The sequence below is a fragment of the Mercenaria mercenaria genome, chromosome 2, assembly GCF_021730395.1.
Source record: "Mercenaria mercenaria strain notata chromosome 2, MADL_Memer_1, whole genome shotgun sequence".
Taxonomy (NCBI): Eukaryota; Metazoa; Mollusca; class Bivalvia; order Venerida; family Veneridae; genus Mercenaria; species Mercenaria mercenaria.
This window is the reverse complement of record NC_069362.1, coordinates 117036398-117055753: the sequence shown is the minus strand read 5'-3', so window position 1 is coordinate 117055753 and position 19356 is coordinate 117036398. Positions and strand designations below refer to the sequence as shown.

At 37.5% G+C, this 19356-nt stretch overlaps 1 protein-coding gene across 1 annotated transcript in view; it reads left to right on the top strand.

The window, feature by feature from the left end:
- Window positions 1–904: 904 nt before the first annotated feature.
- The window catches only part of LOC123565061 (monocyte to macrophage differentiation factor-like), a 31318-nt gene continuing 12866 nt past the window's right edge, over window positions 905–19356 (top strand). Inside the window, exons 1-3 of the mRNA XM_045359067.2 lie at window positions 905–1030; window positions 16373–16447; window positions 17352–17433. Coding sequence (XP_045215002.2) covers window positions 16410–16447; window positions 17352–17433 — 120 coding nt within the window. The 5' untranslated portion in view covers window positions 905–1030; window positions 16373–16409. The remainder of the gene's footprint in view (window positions 1031–16372; window positions 16448–17351; window positions 17434–19356) is intronic.

The following is a 19356-nucleotide window of genomic DNA, read 5'->3' as shown; positions in this document are numbered from 1 at the left end:
GTTGTGTCGTTTATACAGAACAGTAACCCTTGTTTTTATTTGGGAATGTGGTACCAGTAAATTTGTTGGTAAATCCCAAATAAAATTCCAGGTGCAGCACTTAGTGTGACAGAAAATTTCGTAACTGGCCAGGTAGAGTGATTCCAAACGAAACACCAGGTGCACAACTTCACTTGCTGAATAACATTCCTATGTTTCAAGACTCTAGATCAAATACTTGTTATGTCTCCCGCCAAGTCTGTCCATGAAACTCCTCATACCAAACTTCACAAAAATGTCCCTTGCCAAGCCTAGTTGCACATAATGGTCAGCATGTTCAACTTCATTGATTTTTAGCAGGTCCCTGATTCATGGCATTCTATGATATTTTGGCTTCTTTTCCATTATTATTGTGCAATTTCCCACCAAACCTTGATTGATGATAGCCAAGCTTAGTAGTGCATATTCCAGTAACGTTGTTGCCCTTGAATTGTCATATTTTACCTTGTCCTACTCAAATACCACCAAGAGGAATCTGTGTATTTTCAGGTTGTATTTGGTGAAGTCGAGCTCAATTTTAGTATGAGTAGTACTTCCAGGTCACAGCAGTGTGATTTTGATGTCAGTTTACAGTAAGCAAATGTGACCAGAGAAATCTCTCTTAGAAGATACATGACCCCTACTTTTCTCTTCATTTTATATCAGTTTTATCATAACTCTTTAAAATGAGGCAAGGATTTGTTCTCTGAAATGGGTCTAGCTATGTTTGATAGCTCTTTAAAACAGGTCAGTTTTATATAGAATATATAGGGAAAACTATTTAGCTTATTGTGACCTAGAGTGCATACTGGCAACGGTACAGTACGGCACGGTAAGGCGAATATGCATATGTTCCGTGTCATTTGAACGGCCTTTGATTACATTACAAGCGTCTGTCAAATGTTTATTATTTTGACAACTAAGGGCCATAAAAACATTTTCTGGTATATATAGTCATAAAAATTGATAGATGAAATGCATATCCATTGACAGAATCTTCAAAATACGATAGGTTTGTATGCCTTGGTAAAGATCATTTCCTATTCTATCCTATACGAATAAATTAACTCGATGTTGATACCTTTTCGGATAGTCAACTTGCACATTGCCCTGGCGGTATCTGCGGTGAATCTTTATGTACATTTCCTCAGACAAAAAAGTAACAACCTCTTCGCAAATACAATATACAGACTAAAGGTTAAGGTTAGGTTTAACATAGGTTTAATTGTATAACAGAATGGTGGATAAGGTAAATTTTGGACCAAAGTGTTGTCAGATAGTTCTGGCTTCCTTAAATGACGTTTTTTTTAATTTTAAGATTGCGCATTCATTGAATTATGGTGTAACCCCATTTGGTTACCTAACCAGTGTCAAACTGCTACATCTACTTATTGACGCTCCTGAGAAACTAATTACATTGTGCAAAGTTACTAGCACATGGTTATTTTTGAAAATCAAGAGCAGCATTTTGTACACTTTTGTATTTTGTTGATTAAAAATTGTAATCATTTTCAAAAAAGTTTATCAAAAACATACCTTAGAAGTTTTAACTTCACCGAAAAGATAAAAAAAAATAATGATTCTATACAGCCTATTTTTTTCAAAATGAAGAGTACTCTGATCAGGTCACAGCCACAATGGTCGGCAAAATATTGCAGACAGCGTTACTCATTCGAAACTTGTGTGTATAATTTGTGTTCAGAATTTGTTGCATGGTTTATTCTAAATCAGATCAAAAGAAAAATTGATAAGAAATACATTTTTAAGGAAAAGATGAGTCTAATCAGTCTATGGTATTTCATTTAAGGAAATTATAGCGTGACAGACTTCTAGCACAATTTCTGGTTAGGTTTCAATACGGGATTTGTTTCAACTGAGAGATCAGTAACATCATTTGAGCTGATTTTTTTCTAGCAAGTTGTCTCAAAGCGATATCTACAGTTCTGGCATTTCAGATTACACAGGCTTGTGTTGGATTAGTATTCAGAAGCTGTAGTATTACTGATTTCTACATCTACATCGGTACAACCAACAATTGATTTCCGATTATGACTGGTCAGCGCTGTCAGAGAAACAGTTGTTTAAGAAATTTAGTATATTACAGTATTAAAAGTAAAAGATAAAAGGACAGTATGCTACAGTTAAAACAGGACAGAATGGAAGAATTACATAGTGACCGCCGCCAGCCTCTCTGTAAAGATACTGAGGCTGGGGCTAGCTTTGACTGATGTGGGGAGGGAGTTCCAGAGACGGATGGTTCTAGGGAAATAAGAGTTAGCAAAGTATTGAGTGCTGGAATAAGGGATCAAGTAGTTCAGATTTCTAATGGGGGTCAGGTAACCTTGGTCGATAGCAACGGTCTGGGTCCTTACTTTGTAAAACAAAAGTAATGAACAGTTTAACCTACGGTACTGGAGAGTTTTCCATTCTAAGGATTTCAGCATTTCAGTTACACTGCTTGTATAGTTGTAATCATTCATAACATACCTAGCTGCTGACCTTTGGACTCATTCAAGTTTATGGGTGAGGGTTTTCTGCCAGGGATGCCACACAGTTGAACAGTATTCTAGCTGGGGGCGGACATAGGTGGTGTATGCAGCTTCTTTGACCTTTATGTTATCTGTCTTGACATTTCTCTGAATAAATCGAAGGGAAAAGGTTGCCTTAGAAGTTATGTTTTCTATGTGTTGTGACCAGTTCAAATCATTGGAGATAGTTATTCCTAGGTATTTATCTGATGAGGTGGACTTTAACTCTGTATTGTGTAACCTGTAGGGATATATAAGGGATTTCTCTTTCTACTTACTCTAAGGACTTCACATTTGTTGGGGTTAAATTCCATTTGCCAAACTCCCATATTTCTAATTTATGGAGATCTTCTTGAAGGGCTATGCTATCATTATTTGATTTGACAGTGAGGTATACGATGGTGTCATCTGCAAACATACTGGTTTTACATTTGACTGAGTCAGGCAGGTCGTTAATGTATACAAGGAAAAGGCACGGCCCAAGGACAGACCCCTGTGGAACTCCAGACAGGACCGGAAGTTCGCTGGACAGGTGACCTTCAACAGCGACCTTCTGAGTACGATTAGAAAGGAAGGATTTGACCCAATTAGTTATTTGGGGACTAACACCTAGGGATTGTAATTTGTAAATTAGCCTCAAATGGTCGACTTTGTCAAATGCCTTAGAAAAATCCATTACGATGACGTCAGTTTGTTGGCCTTGTTCTAAATTACTATAAAGTTCCTGGGTAAAATTAATAAGCTGAGTTTCGCAACTATGACCCGATCTAAAACCATGCTGGAACTGGTTGATAATATTGTGTTTGTCAAAGAAGGACATAAGATTTGAAACCACGATGTGCTCAAGGAGTTTGGACGCAATACAGCTCAGAGAAATTGGTCGATAGTTGCTGGGTTTTGATTTGAGACCTTTTTTAAAGACTGGTGCAACTGTTGCCTTTTTCCAGTCTTGAGGGACAATGCCTGTATTTAGGGATAAATTGAAGATGTGGCAAAGGACGGGGGCGATTTCTTGATGAAGTTCCTTGAGAACACGGGGGGATAATTCCTTGTTATTCCCTTGATTATAATATTTGATTTTGATGATTGCCTTTTTAATACCGTCTGTCGTCTGTCTGTCTGTCAACATTTAGCTTGTGTATGTGATAGAGGCTGTATTTTTCAACTGATCTTCATGAAATTTTGTCAGAATGATTACCTTGATGAAGTTTAGGCCAAATTCGAAAATGGGTCATCTGGGGTCAAAAACTAGGTCACTAGGTCAAATCAAAGAAAAACCTTGTGTATGCGATAGAGGCTGTATTTTTCAACTGATCTTCATGAAATTTTGTCAGAATGATAACCTTGATGAAATCTAAGCCAAGTTTGAAAATGGGTCATCTGAGGTCAAAAACTAGGTCACTAGGTCAAATCAAAGAAAAACCTGGTGTATGCGCTAGAAGCTGTATTTTTCAATTGATCTTTATGAATTTTGGTCAGAATGATTGCCTTGATGAAATTTAGGTCAAGTTCTAATATGGGTATTCTTGGGTCAAAAACTAGGTCACTAGATCATATCAAAGAAAAAGCTTGTTTATGCAATAGGGACTGCATTTTACACCAAATCTTCATGAATTTTGGTCAGGATGATTGCCTTGATGAAGTCTAGGTCAAGTTCGAAAATGGGTCATCTGGGATCAAAAACTAGGTATCCAGGTCAAATCAAAGAAAAACCTTGTGTATGCGATAGAAGTTGTATTTTTCAATTGATCTTCATGAATTTTGGTCAGAATGATTGCTTTGATGAAATCTAGGTCAAGTTCCAATATGGGTCATCTCGGGTCAAAAACTAGGTCACTAGGTCATATCAAAGAAAAAGCTTGTGTATGCAATAAGGACTGCATTTTACACTGAATCTTCATGAAATTTGATCATAATGTTGGTGTGGATGAAATCTAGGTCAAGTTTGAATGTGGGTCCTCTAGGGTCAAAAACTAGGTCACCCGGTCAAATTAAAGAAAAACCTTGTGTAGGCAATAGGGGCTGCATTTTACACTGGATATTCATAAAATATAGTCAGAATGATTGCCTTGATGAAATCTAGGAGTTCGAATATGGGTCATCTGGGATCAAAAACTAGGTCACTAGGTCAAATGAAATTGTATGCAATAGAGACTGTATTTTTCAACTGAGGTAGATGAAATTTAGTCAGAATGATTGCCTTGATGAAATTAAGGTAAAGTTTGAATATGGGTCATCTTGGCTCAAAAAATAGATGGCTAGGACAAATTGAAGAAAATACTTGTTTACTCTTAAGTGACCACATTTATGGTCCAGTCTTAATGATAATTGGTCAGAATATTTGTTTCCATGAAATCATGTACGATACACTACAGTGCGATACAACGCGTGACAATGCAATATGACATTCGTCAAATGTCACGATGTCACTTTTCCTAGTAGAAACTACTAGGGCCCCTGCTTACTTGTGAAGCAATTAACCTCACCACCATAGCAGTAAAATTCCTGGCCCCTGTAGAGTTATGGGACAACAGGTCATCACAATGGTGATTTAATTTGGTGTATTTGTATCTGGATCATTTTGATCTGTACATGTATTGTTACAGCTTGAGTCTATTACAAAAGGAAGTCTGTTATTTATAATTCAATATTGTGAAATTTATTTCAAAAAGATGTGTTTGTTTTAAATTGTGGCAAATGAAAACTTTAAAATTATTATATATCTTAAGCATTTTGTATTTTCTAATTAAGCCCCGAGTTTGATATTCTATATCATCTGAAAATAATATTATAAAGTACTATTTACCTGAATTTCCATATTCCATTTCCTAATTAAACTGCATGACCAAGATCAAATGCAATGAGCATCATGTGGATTTAAAAAAAAAGAAATAAACATGAATTCATGTTATAAAAGTCGTAATATGACAAAACCTTCAGTTTTAAAAGAAAATCATTTTTTAGCCGAAATATGGAGTACGGAATCCTGTTAGTGCCATGTGAAATGTTGTCCTTTGCCCCTCAAAGGCGATGCACGACATTGCAATATGACATCGCGACATTGCGATACGACGCGTGACAGTGCGATACGACACACTAAAGTGCGATATGACGCATGACAATGCGATATGACATTCATCAAAATGTCACGATGTCACAATTTTGGCACAATATGTCGTGTCACATTGTTGTCCATCGTATCGCATTGTCGCGTGTCATATCACATTGTCGCAATGTCGTATTGCATTGTCGCGCATCGTGTCCTGCATTTTAGCAACAAGCAATGAAGCGCGACAATGCGATGCGACATACGACATTCTCAAACATTGTTGTCGCATTGTCATGTGTCGCCTATGTGTTAATAGCACGACATGCGACAGCGATATGACACACAACAATGCGATATGATGCGTGACAATGCAAAACGACAAACGATATTCTCAAACGACAATGTTCTTCCCCGACAGGCACGTCGTCGGGAACTTTTGCTGAACTTTACCAATTTTTGGCTTAAAATATTAGCAGTAAAATAAGGAAAAAGTGCTCATAAAATATTTATTTTGGGTAAATAACTGCAAATAATAACTTGTTTTGAAAGAAAATGACAAAATCTGAATGTTTGTGACAAAAAAGAACATCTGTCCGTTCGTCTGTACGTAATTAAGGATAAAAGCTGTATTTCTGTACTTTTCCTTATGGAAAATGTCCGTGTTTTTCATTAACTTCAAATAATTGTAGAATGTTCCAAACACAAGATATTTTAATGAAATAACTTTTCATGTCGACGCACGACAGTGCGATACGACATCACAACAATGTCGTTTGAGAATGTCGTTTGTTGTATCGCATTGTCATGTGTGGTGTCACGATGTCGCCCGTCGTGCTGTTGGCGCATAGGCCACACACGACATCGTGACAATGTCGTTTGAGAATGTTGTATCGCATTGCCGCGTGTCGTATCGCATTGTCACACATCGTATTGCATTGTTGCGTATTGCGCATCACTAAAATGCAGGACACAAGGTGCGACAATGCAATACGACAAGCGACAATGTGATATGATGGACGACAGTGCGATGCAACATCGCGACATATCATGCCAAAATTGCCAACTCGACGCATGACATTGTGAAGCGACATCGTGACATTTTGACGAATGTCATATTGCATTGTCGCACATCATATCGCATTGTCTTGTGTTGTATCGCATTGTCGCAGGTCATATCGCATTGTCGCGATGTCGTATCGCAGTGTCGTGCGTCGCTTTTGAGGGGCCACAGAGGACATTTCACATGGCACTAGCAGGATTCCATACCTTTGAAAAAGCGATTTAGTTTTAACAGTGTTTCAGGTTCATTTATTGAAAAAGTATTAAAGGCACTAACCTACAGATCTAACCATTTATAATGTGTCATACACAATTAAGGTCAAACAGTCAAAGTCAGATGAGCGAATTCTGTTAAAATTAAGAAAAAATATCCTTACGATTCATATCATTTATGCAGTTTACATGATTTTGAAGAAAAAACATGTATCTTTAATTTAGATGTTGCTGTTTTGAAAGTTTTGATATTGAGATGTACCAGTAAATATTTATATATAACTTGATAATTGTTCAGCGAAATATATAATATAGTCCAACTTTTTTCAAGTGCTCCAACTTGCTCGGCCATGTACCAGGCTGGACACAATTAATTCTGCCTTTGTAGGCCTGTGCAGATCTTGACCAGCGTGCATATTCGTGCTGTCTAATTATGATCAGCACTGTTTGTCATTCAGCCAGTATATTTTTGGTAAACATCCCTTTGAACAAATAATGGTATTGTTCTAATTGAAAGATGGACAAGTTCATTATAGAAATTTAGCAGTTTAAATGTTTTACTTTGATAGATGATGTAATAATGTCTTATTAGTGCTTCAAAACAGTTCTATTAGCTTGAACATGTGCGTAAAATATGACGGTTTATACTGCTGTGTCAAAAGTAAATGCGTCACAAACCAGCACAAAATGATATTCGTGTTGAAAAATAATTTATTTTTATATATATTGTAGACTTTTATTTAAACTCATTAAGCATTTTATACTTGTTGCATTTTTGAAACAACCCGTCTGAAATATCTTTCCGTTACAGCTTCTATTTGTTGTGGGCTTACCTTGCAAATGCGTGGCTTTGAGGCTGTGTTTGTGGTGCTGTGCTTCCAAGAAATCTACCCTTACCTATTATCTTTTATAATTCATTGCTAAAAAGTATTATAAATAAACATGGTGTATCTGTCATGTTCTAACCAACAAACAAAATATCCAAATATACACAAATGTAACAGAACATAAAAAAAGAGGAATAGATCTAACAGAAAAATCTGAGGTCTAACTCACTTTTTTAACTCGAAACTCACTTTTTTGACTTGAAACTCACTTTTTATACGCCGGTTTGAAAAACGGGACGTATTATGGGAACGCCCCTGGCGGGCGGATGGGCGGGCGGGCGGCGTCCACAGACCTTGTCTGGAGCATATCTTCTACATGCATGGAGGGATTTTGATGAAACTTGGCACAGTTGTTCACCATCATGAGACGGAGTGTCATACGCAAGAACCAGGTCCCTAGGTCTAAGGTCAAGGTCACACTTAGCGGTCAAAGGTCAAATTCAAGTATGACTTTGTCCGGAGCATATCTTCTTCATACATAGAGGGATTTTGATGAAAGTTGGCACAATTGTTTATCATCATGAGACGGAGTGTCATGCACAAGAACCAGGTCCCTAGGTCTAAGGTCAAGGTCACACTTAGAGGTCAAAGGATACAAGAATGAAAACTTTGTCCGGAGCATATATTCTTCATACATAGAGGGATTTTGATGAAAGTTGGCACAATTGTTCATCATAATGAGACGGAGTGTCATGCGCAAGAACCAGGTCCCTAGGTCTAAGGTCAAGGTCACACTTAGAGGACAAAGGATACAAGAATGAAAACTTTGTCCGGAGCATTTCTTCTTCATGCATGGAGGGATTTTGATATAACTTGGCACAAATGTTCACCACCACAAGACGGAGTGTCATGCGCAAGAACCAGGTCCCTAGGTCGAAGGTCAAGGTCACACTTAGAGGCCAAAGGTCAGATACAAGAATGACTGTCCGAAGCATTTCTTCTTCATGCATAGAGGGATTTTGATGTAACTTGGCACAATTATACACCATCATGAGACGAAGTGTCATGCGCAGTTCCCTTCTTTAGAATTACTTCCCTTTGTTGTTACTATAAATAGCTTATATTGTAACTTTTTCATTACTAGACGTAGGGAAAAATAGAGACCACTTTTCTGTAGTACAACATGCATGTTACATCCAATTTTGAGGTGATTTTTGACCAATCTCTACCTGGTAAGGATTTTTGTGTGGACTTAAAAAAGAAATTTTTTGTATTTTTTTTTTTTTTTTTTTTTTTTTTTTTATAAAGATTAACTTCCCTTAGTTGTTACTATAAATAACTTATATTGTAACTTTTTTATAATTGACCGTAGGGAAAAACCAAGACCACTTTTCTGTGATACAACATAGTTGTTACTTTCTAATTTTAGGTGTATTTTAAGGTATCTCTACCTGGTAAGGAGTTTTTTTTGTGGACTTAGAAAAACAATAGAATTACAATGATTACTAAACAACCACAAAATTAAAATTACATCTGCAAATACAGGTGCTATAGTAAATAAATTTGCTGTGACGGGCGTATATTGTGACATTCTGGCACTCTTGTTTAAATTTAACTTGAACCTCACTTTTTTTAACTCGAACCTCACTTTTTTAACTCGAAACTCACTTATTAAACTCGAAACTCACTACTCGAAAAATAGAAATCCTCATTAGCGATATAGGGTCATCATAACCCTATTGTTTACAAAATGATGTCCCTCTTTTAACACCGCAATTTTTGGTTAAGTTTGTTAATGTAATGGGAATGGATTGAAACTTCACACTTGTTCACTGTGATGATCTGACATGCAATTCACAGATTTCATACCTCTACTTTGCATTTTCATAAGTAAGTAAGTAAGTAAGTAAGTAAGTAAATTTTATTATAGTGACATCGTGTTATGTACAATACCAATACATATAAATTTACAATTTACAACACCCGGCCACGTTGGGCCTATAAGTCACTTTAAATTTTAAAGTTTCGAAAATCAGTGTACATGATGATAAATACCAGTAGATAATTTAACATGCGAAAAAGTGGAAATTTATCAACAGGAAAAATTGCATTATGTCATTATGTGATAAATGTTTTAATAGTATTCACAACTATATAGCTACTCAATATGTACATTTATTTAAGTAGTAATCTAATTTCAAATAAATGTCTGTTTCTTACGTACTTAAAATGATCTTGCTAACATATCTGCCATCTTAAATAAAAGATTCGAAATATTTGAAACACAAGAATGTTTACATGTACATATTCCATATATCGTCGCCTCAATGCGAAACTAGTCTATGTGTATATAGAAATAGAAGCAGATAGACTAGTTTCGCGTTGAGGCCACGATATACAAATTCTGAAAACTAGATTAAACATAGTAACAAGTTGCTAAACATATTCACTAGTTAAATAGTTCATTTTTTGTTTTCTATTAGTTTCTATAAAGATACAATCTCCGTCTATTCATACTTTCAACTAAGAATTTTGAAACATAAAAATTTTGTACTACATAAGTAAGCTTTCCTAAGTCTGACAAGTTATCGAAATTTCTATTTGATTCTCTAGATTTACACAGCAACTTTATTCTTAAATCATTGTATTTTGGACAATTTAGTAGGAAATGAGTTTCATCTTCAACAACATTTTCAGTGCAAAGAGTACATAATCTGTCACTGGCATTAAGGCCAGAATACCGTCCTGTTTCAATTCTGAGAGGTAGAATGCCACACCTAAACTGCGCTAAATGAGAACATTCAGTCTTTGTTACAGAAGATAACATGTATTTTTCAGTTTCATAATCTTGTTTAAAATTGACATATGTTCGAAGTTTTGAAACATTTCTAACATTTTCACACCACTTTCTTTTATGTAATAAAAGTAATGAATCTTCAACATCTTTCAAATTTACATGAAGTTTGTTATCATAACAATTCGACATATTCACCTGTTGTAAAATATACTTAATGTTAGAACACCATGTATTTCCAACAGTGTTATAATCATAAAGAAACACTTTCTTTGTCAGTCTTTCATCACACATATTTACAACACGGTTCCAGAACCTAAGCATATTGACCCAACGTCTGTGTTGAGTTGAAATCCAACCCATATCTCCAGTAATTGCTAGAATCGGAGGCGAATCTATGCACACCCATATAATATCTTATTGCTCTATTTTGTGTCATGTCTATCACATTATAATTCTTGAAACCCCAGATTGATGAACAATAGTCAGTAACAGGTACCACACAAGAATAATACATTTTAGAATATGTCTTGAAACCTACATCTTTATTACTTTGAATTTTCGATATGATTGCACCTAATGCCCGACCTCCTGACTTTGCAAGTATATCAGCAGTATGTGAAAAGTCTAAATGTTCATGTAAGGTAACACCTAAATATTTATACATCGATGTATACGAAATACACATATCTCCTATTCTAAATGGAAAATTACTTTGCCTTTTACCTTTATTTCTAAAGTGTATAACCTTTGATTTTGACTCGTTAATCATAAGTCTCCATTTTCGGCACCATTCATTTAAAAAGTCTAACATGTCTTGCATATCAGCTTCATTTTCAGATAGCAACAAAATATTGTCGGCATAAAATAAACAACAAATTATATTATCATTGAACTTGACACCTTTGTTTAAACTTTTCAAACCTTCAATAAGATCATTGATAAAGTAAGCAAAGATTAAGCCCCTTTTTCGACTTTTCTATTTATTCAATTGACAAAGCTGTAGAATGAAGTGTTGATGTCCTCCGACGGCTCTTGTTATTGATACATAGTTAACAGAATGATCGTAACACTAAGTAGACGCCATCCAAATTAATTGCCTTATTTTTTCAGTTCACTTAGAGATAATCATCTTTAAGATACGTAAGTGCTTTTTTGCATTGTTTTAAAGAAAAGAAAGTAATATTCAAATCACTGAACTTCGCGCAAATATTGGTTAAAAACCAATAATTACCGGTATGTTGTTAGTACCAGGTAGATAAATGGTTTATAGCGGTGGAAGAACAATTCATCAGATAATAGTTTGTACTGTTTTTCAAGGAATTTGTTTAATTTTTCAAGGTTTCTTTTTAAAAGTTTTACTTCAGTTTAGACCACAATTACTGTATGTGCTTATGAGCATGTAGAAAATATTATGTCTTCTTTATAAGAAGATAAGGGGTGTCACATTCTTAGTACATTTTCATATGTTTTTATTGAAAAGGGGAAAATCTGGGTGAATTCGTCAATTTCACAATAGATACACTACTTACTTGGCAGATGTGAAATAAGTACATGTACTTGTTTAAGGACGTGGCTTGAAGAAGCTGCATAAAAATTTTGGGTATTTGATATTTTCAAGGAAAAATAAGTTTTCTGATACCACTTGCATTTTGGTCTCCATTAAATGTTCATTAACATTAAGTCACTGTTAAATTTTCATTGGAGGGTAGGTAAATTTTCTTACGGGTGGTGATCAAATATTCATGCATTAAGGTTTTCATTGGACAGTTACATATTTTGTGTGTTTTTGTTTAACATAACACTGACACGAATTGTGTCATTTGATGATTTTCCAGCCTTTCTGGTACTAGAGGAAGACTACAGGTGCCCCTCCATGCATGGTACTAGAGAAAGACCTCAGGTGCCCCTCCATGCATTGTACCAGAGGAAGACCCCGGTGCCCCTCCATGCACGGTTCTAAAGGAAGACCCCAGGTGCCCCTCCCTGCATGGTACTAAAGGAAGACCCTAGGTGTCCCTCCATGCATGGTAATAGAGGAAGACCCCAGGTGCCCCTCCATGCATGGTACTAAAGGAAGACCCCAGGTGCCCTTCCATGCATGGTACTAAAGGAAGACCCCAGGTGCCCCTCCATGCATGGTACCAGATGAAGACCCTAGGTGCCCCTCCATGCATGGTACTAAGGAAGACACCAGGTGCCCCTCCATGCATGGTAATAGAGAAAGGCATCAGGTGAGCCTCCATGCATGGTACCAGAGGAAGACCTCAGGGGCCCCTCCATGCATGGTTCTTAAGGAAGACCCAAGGTGCCCCTTCATGCATGGTACTAAAGGAAGACCCTAGGTGTCCCTCCACGCATGGTATTAGAGGAAGACCCCAGGTGCCCCTCCATGCATGGTACTAGAGGAAGACCCCAGGTGCCCCTCCATGCATGGTACTAAAGGAAGACCCCAGGTGCCCCTCCATGCATGGTACCAGAGGAAGACCCCAGGTGCCCCTCCCTGCATAGTACTAAAGGAAGACCCTAGGTGTCCCTCCATGCATGGTACTAGAGGAAGACCCCAGGTGCCCCTCCATGCATGGTACTAAAGGAAGACCCCAGGTGCCCTTCCATGCATGGTACTAAAGAAAGACCCCAGGTGCCCCTCCATGCATGGTACCAGATGAAGACCCTAGGTGCCCCTCCATGCATGGTACTAAGGAAGACACCAGGTGCCCCTCCATGCATGGTAATAGAGAAAGGCATCAGGTGAGCCTCCATGCATGGTACCAGAGGAAGACCCCAGGGGCCCCTCCATGCATGGTTCTTAAGGAAGACCCAAGGTGCCCCTTCATGCATGGTACTAAAGGAAGACCCTAGGTGTCCCTCCACGCATGGTATTAGAGGAAGACCCCAGGTGCCCCTCCATGCATGGTACTAGAGGAAGACCCCAGGTGCCCCTCCATGCATGGTACCAAAGGAAGACCCCAGGTGCCCCTCCATGCATGGTACTAAAGGAAGATCCTAGGTGCCCCTAGATGCATGGTACCAGAGGAAGACCCCAGGTGCCCCTCCATGCAAGGTACTAAAGGAAGACTCCAGGTGCCCCACCATGCATGGTACTAAAGGAAGACCCCAGGTGCCCCACAATGCAAGGTACTAAAGGAAGACCCCAGGTGCCCCACAATGCAAGGTACTAAAGGAAGACCCCAGGTGTTGCTCCATGCATGGTACTAAAGGAAGACCCCAGGTGCCCCACAATGCAAGGTACTAAAGGAAGACTCCAGGTGCCCCACCATGCATGGTACTAAAGGAAGACCCCAGGTGCCCTCCCATGCAAGGTACTAAAGGAAGGCCCTAGGTGCCCCTCCATGCATGGTACTAGAGGAAGACCCCAGGTGCCCCTCCATGCATGGTACCAGAGGAAGACCCCAGGTGCCCCTCCATGCATGGTACTACAGGAAGATCCCAGGTGCCCCTCCATGCATGGTACTAGAGGCAGATCCCAGGTGCCCCTCAATGCAAGGTACCAGAGGAAGACCCCAGGTGCCCCTCCATGCATAGTACTAAAGGAAGATCCCAGGTGCCCCTCCATGCATGGTACTAGAGGCAGATCCCAGGTGCCCCTCAATGCAAGGTACCAGAGGAAGACCCCAGGTGCCCCTCAATGCAAGGTACCAGAGGAAGACCCCAGGTGCCCCTCTATGCATGGTACTCAAGGAAGACCCCAGGTGCCCCTCCATGCATGGTACTAAAGGAAGACCCTAGGTGTCCCTTCATGCATGGTACTAGAGGCAGACCCCAGGTGCCCCTCCATGCATGGTACCAGAGGAAGACCCCAGGTGCCCCTCCTTGCATGGTACTAAAGGAAGATCCCAGGTGCCCCTCCATGCATTGTTTCAAGCATAACCATCCAGCTAGATGCCTTCCTCACCCGAGAGTTATGAACCACAAGCAAGGTTTCCAACCCACAGGGGTTAGTTTAAAATTTAACTTGAAACTCACTTTTCCAACTCGAAACTCACTTTTTGTCGAGCCAGCTTGCAGAAGCGAAGACATAGTTGTCCAAATGGCTGTTCGGTGTATGTGCGTGCGTGCGTGTGTGCGTGCGTCCCTCCAGATTTGTTTGTCCGGACAATAACTTTGACATGCATGGAGCAATCTCATTTATATTTGGTATGAAGGTTAACCTCAGTGAGATTGAGTGTCATGCGCAAACCGCAGGTTCCTATCTCAAAGGTCAAGGTCACACTCGGAGGTCAAAGGTTAAATTCAATAATGACTGTCTGGAGCATTTCTTCTTCATGCATGGAGGAATTTTGATGTAACTTGGCACAAATGCACAACCATGTGACTGAGTGTCATGCGCAAGAACCAGGACCCTAGGTCTAAGGTCAAGATCACACTAAGAGGTCAAAGGTCAGATACAAGAATGACTTTGTCTGAAGCATTTCTTTTTCATGCATGGAGGGATTTTGATGTAACTTGGCACAATTGTTCACCGTCATGAGACGGAGTGTCATGTGCAAGAACCTAGAATTACTATAAATAACTTATATTGTAGCTTTTTGCAATCATTTTGATTTAGCATAAATGTTTGCCTCAATGAGACAGGGTGTCATGTGCAATCCTAGTCCTTTTGACAGCTGGGGGGCTCGACATGTTGCCCTTGGGCATCTAGTCTAACTCACTTTTTCATCTCGAAACTCACTACTCGAGAAAAGGAAATCCTCAAATTTATTCGAGCCATAGGTAGTTCAAACCAACTGAATTTCAGATATAATTAGGTAAGACTTACTAGAGAAACATGATTTACTGCATATCTTACTGAGCAATTGACTAAAGAAAGTATGGAAATGCTATGAATTACAGTTTTATGCTTATTCAAAAACAATCACATTAATTGTATATGGTATGAAGATAGAGGTTTTATAAGGACCATAGGTGGAGTTCAAGAGTGTAGCAGGCTGAGTTCATGCAAATGAAGTTGAATGTAGTATAAAACCATGCACTCAAAGCTTTTTATCCATAAAACCTTTTTTATATTTACTACAGGTATAATTCCAGTAACTTTATGCTGCCTTCAGATAAATTTATGATTTTATGATTACTTTTAAAAGCAGTGCTGTGTTCATAAAGAATAAAACAAAATCAAGAACTGTTAAATATTCAAGTATTTTTCATGCATTTGGCTTAACATTCTGTACTCAGACAGATGGAAAACAAAAGAGTATCATTGTTGGAATCTTTCAACCAGTGAATAGATAAATTATAAAATCATGTATCTGGTCAGTCTTATTTCTGCAGATAGGATAGGATGCAGTTGTTTCTTAGACCATAGTTAGGTGAGGCATTACCACTGATCATATCAATTTGAACCTTGTCTGAATAAACAGTTTTTGATTAACTGATGTCAGTTAAATGGTCATAAAATTACATGCATGGACTAGGGGAAAGCAGAGAAATTTTCTGAGATCTGGGCAAAAAGTACAAACTGAAATCATTAGGTCAAACATGTTTACACTGATATGGCGTGTTTCTCAGGTGAGCGACCTAGGGCCATCTTGGTCCTCTTGTTTTATATTTCCTTTTTTTTTTCTTTCACTTCTGAAATGCATGTACATTGAGGCAATATTTCAGATCTTAAAATTACTATTATATTCCCATTACTATTCTTATCATCTGAGCCAAGTGCTTTTTGATATTAGATAAATCTGGAAGCATTTAATGAGTATAGTGGTGATCTGCATGATTGTGTGTTTTATTATTTAAACATTTAAATGAAAATTCTGAAGTTATTATATATATATATATATATATATATATATATATATATATATATATATATATATATATATATATATATATATTGAATAAAGAGACATCTTTTTTTTTTTTTCAGACTTTCATTAAAAAAATATCGAAGTAGAAATTTAAAAATGAAGAGGAACTTATCAATATCTATGGACTTATCAAAGTAAGTAATTCTAAGATCAGTCAGTAAAATATTGACTTTCACAATACATGTCATTAATTTGTTACTCTGATATTAAGAGAATGTATATGAAGTTAAGCATTATAATTTCAAATGGTCAGTGTACTTTATTACTGTTCTATCACATTTCACTGCAGAAAATGGTTCCGTATACGGGAGTACGCATTCCGTATACTCCTAATATACGGGCGTATACGGAAATTTTTTTCCCGTATATGGAACATTCCATATACGGGAATCTCGTATTCTTTAATTGGACATTCATGTTTTTCTCACATGGATCCGTTCATTTATACTTAGCACAAATACGTTTCAACAGTTTACGTCAGTATTCAAAGTTAGGGATTGTCCAGGTCCAAAAGTATGTTTAAGGCGTAGGTTTTGATCATACTTTCAGGAAAGATACCTTTTATATGATATTTGTATATTAGACATATACGGAACCGTATACTCCCGTATATGCACAGATTTTTCGCAGTGTTTATTTAGCACTATTTTGATGCACATGTCTACAAAAGTGCTGTACAGAATACATTTCAAACATACAAATTCAAAAGAAAGAAAAAACATTTTTACATTTAACAAAACGTTAATACAAAAATATAGATATGTCCAAACAAGACAAACATACAATGTGTATTGTGATCTTAGGTTTCTATCTGGTCTTTACAATTCTGTCATATCTCTATTAATATATGCAGGGGACTTATAATGTGGAGCCTTGCATTGGGTAAACTGTATGGTTTTGTTTAACATACTGTAAATCAAAATATAATCTTTTACAACATGTACTAAACTTGGATTTTTTTCAAAATAAAGATTTTGATGCTCTAAATCTTATATGTTTCATAATGTTCCTGTCAGAATTTGTTAAAATATTTTACAGGATGAAAAACAGGCGAGCTAAACATGGAGAACACTATGTACCAACAGACGTGGAACACATTGCCAACATGATCACACATGGGGTAGTGTATTTTTGTTGTGTCATTTTTACTTTATTAATCCCCCGCCACGAGTGGTGGGGGGTTATAGGAATGGTCTCCATCCGTCCTTTCGTCTTCCGTCCTTTCCTCTGTCTGTAACATTTTGTGTCCGCTCTGTATTTCCTAAACCCCTTGAAGGATTTTCATGAAACTTGGGTCAAATGATCACCTCATGAAGACGATGTGCAGGACCCATGAGTCAGCCATGTAGGCTCAAGGTCAAGGTCACAACTCAAGGTCAAAGGTTTGAGCCTTCCATTTTGTGTCCACTCTGTATCTCCTAAACCTTTTGAAGGATAATCGTGAAACTTGGGTCAAATGATCACCACATCAAGACAATACGCAGAACCCATGAGTCAACCATGTTTGCTCAAGGCCAAGGTCACAACTCAAGGTCAAAGGTTTGAGCTTTCCATTTTGTGTCCGCTCTGTATCTCCTAAACCCCTTGAAGGATAATCATGAAACTTGGGTCAAATGATCACCTCATCAAGATGATGTGCAGAACCCATGAGTCAGCCATGTTGGCTCAAGGTCAAAGGTTTGAGCCTTCCATTTCGTGTCCGCTCTGTATCTCCTAAACCCCTAAACTTGGATCAAATGATCACCTCATCAAGATGATATGAAGAACCCATGAATTAGCCATGTTGGCTCAAGGTCAAGGTCACAACTCAAGGTAAAAGGTTTGAGCCACTATCCATAACAACGGCTGGGGATATAGCTGTCTTTCAGACTGCCTTGTTTCATAAGTGTTAATGATGAATGAATAGAGTATCAGGTGTATATAAATATAAGGTTTGCATGACTTTAAAAAAAAATGTTTGGATTGTGCAATCTTATGTTTAAACATGAGTCCTTGGAAATCCAGGGGACTTAAAAAAAAGATGATTTATCAGTGCTTTAAAAAATGTTTTATATGCTTGTTGGATGGCTTGCTAGTCAGTAGAAAAACTAATTGCCTGATATCCAAAGGACAAAGGGCATTATTAACTATTGATTGGCAAGCCATTTGACAAGTGTTTTATTACATGTCATCAGAATTTGTTATCATAATTGTTTTCTTCAATGCTTGGCTTTGGCTTACTCAATAGCACAAACAATGGACTGGCAATGTATACAAGGAGTCATGTAATAAAGTATATAGAATGTTGTTTATGATAAGTTTTAAGTCTAACAAAGATCATCCTTATTGGATGTTAAGGTCACAACTTTGTAATGCATAATACCGGTATGTCAGGGCAGATGAATGACTTTGTATATAAGGAAATAACGTTATGATGTGTACCCTGATGCTTGAAATTCTGGTCTGAAAAAACATAGGAGTGAAGATGTAGTAGCTGTACCTAAAAGGGGTTTTTAGCAGGATAGGAAAAAATGGAGTACTGTCAGACATTGTGTTGGTAAAGATTGATAGTGTTTATATTGCTGCTTTAATATTTTATGATTTTTTGTGTTTTGTAAGTTAATTTGAGCAAAATGGTACATGTGATCCAGTAAATTAAGCTATTCTAACTTGAATTTCAGCATGGCAGTTTATTACATTTTTCAATCATATATGTGTACTATGAATTTCAATATACACATTTTTTTTTGCTATATTGTGGTTCACATTACATTTACTTTTCCATAAATGTCTCACATTTTCAAATACTTTCTCACATGGTTACGGTAAATTTATCCCACTGTCTGTGTGGTTGGTAATATGATGTAAGCAGATCACAGTATTCCTGCAATTCCTGTCATGGATACTCTTTTTTGAAAAGACCAGTAGAGTTAACTCAGAACATGCTAACTGGGTTTGATGTAATTAACCCTTATCATGCTGGTCACGATTGATTCTGCCTTTGCGACCATTGTAGATCATGATCAGCCTGCACATCCATGCAGTCTGATCATGATCTGCCCTG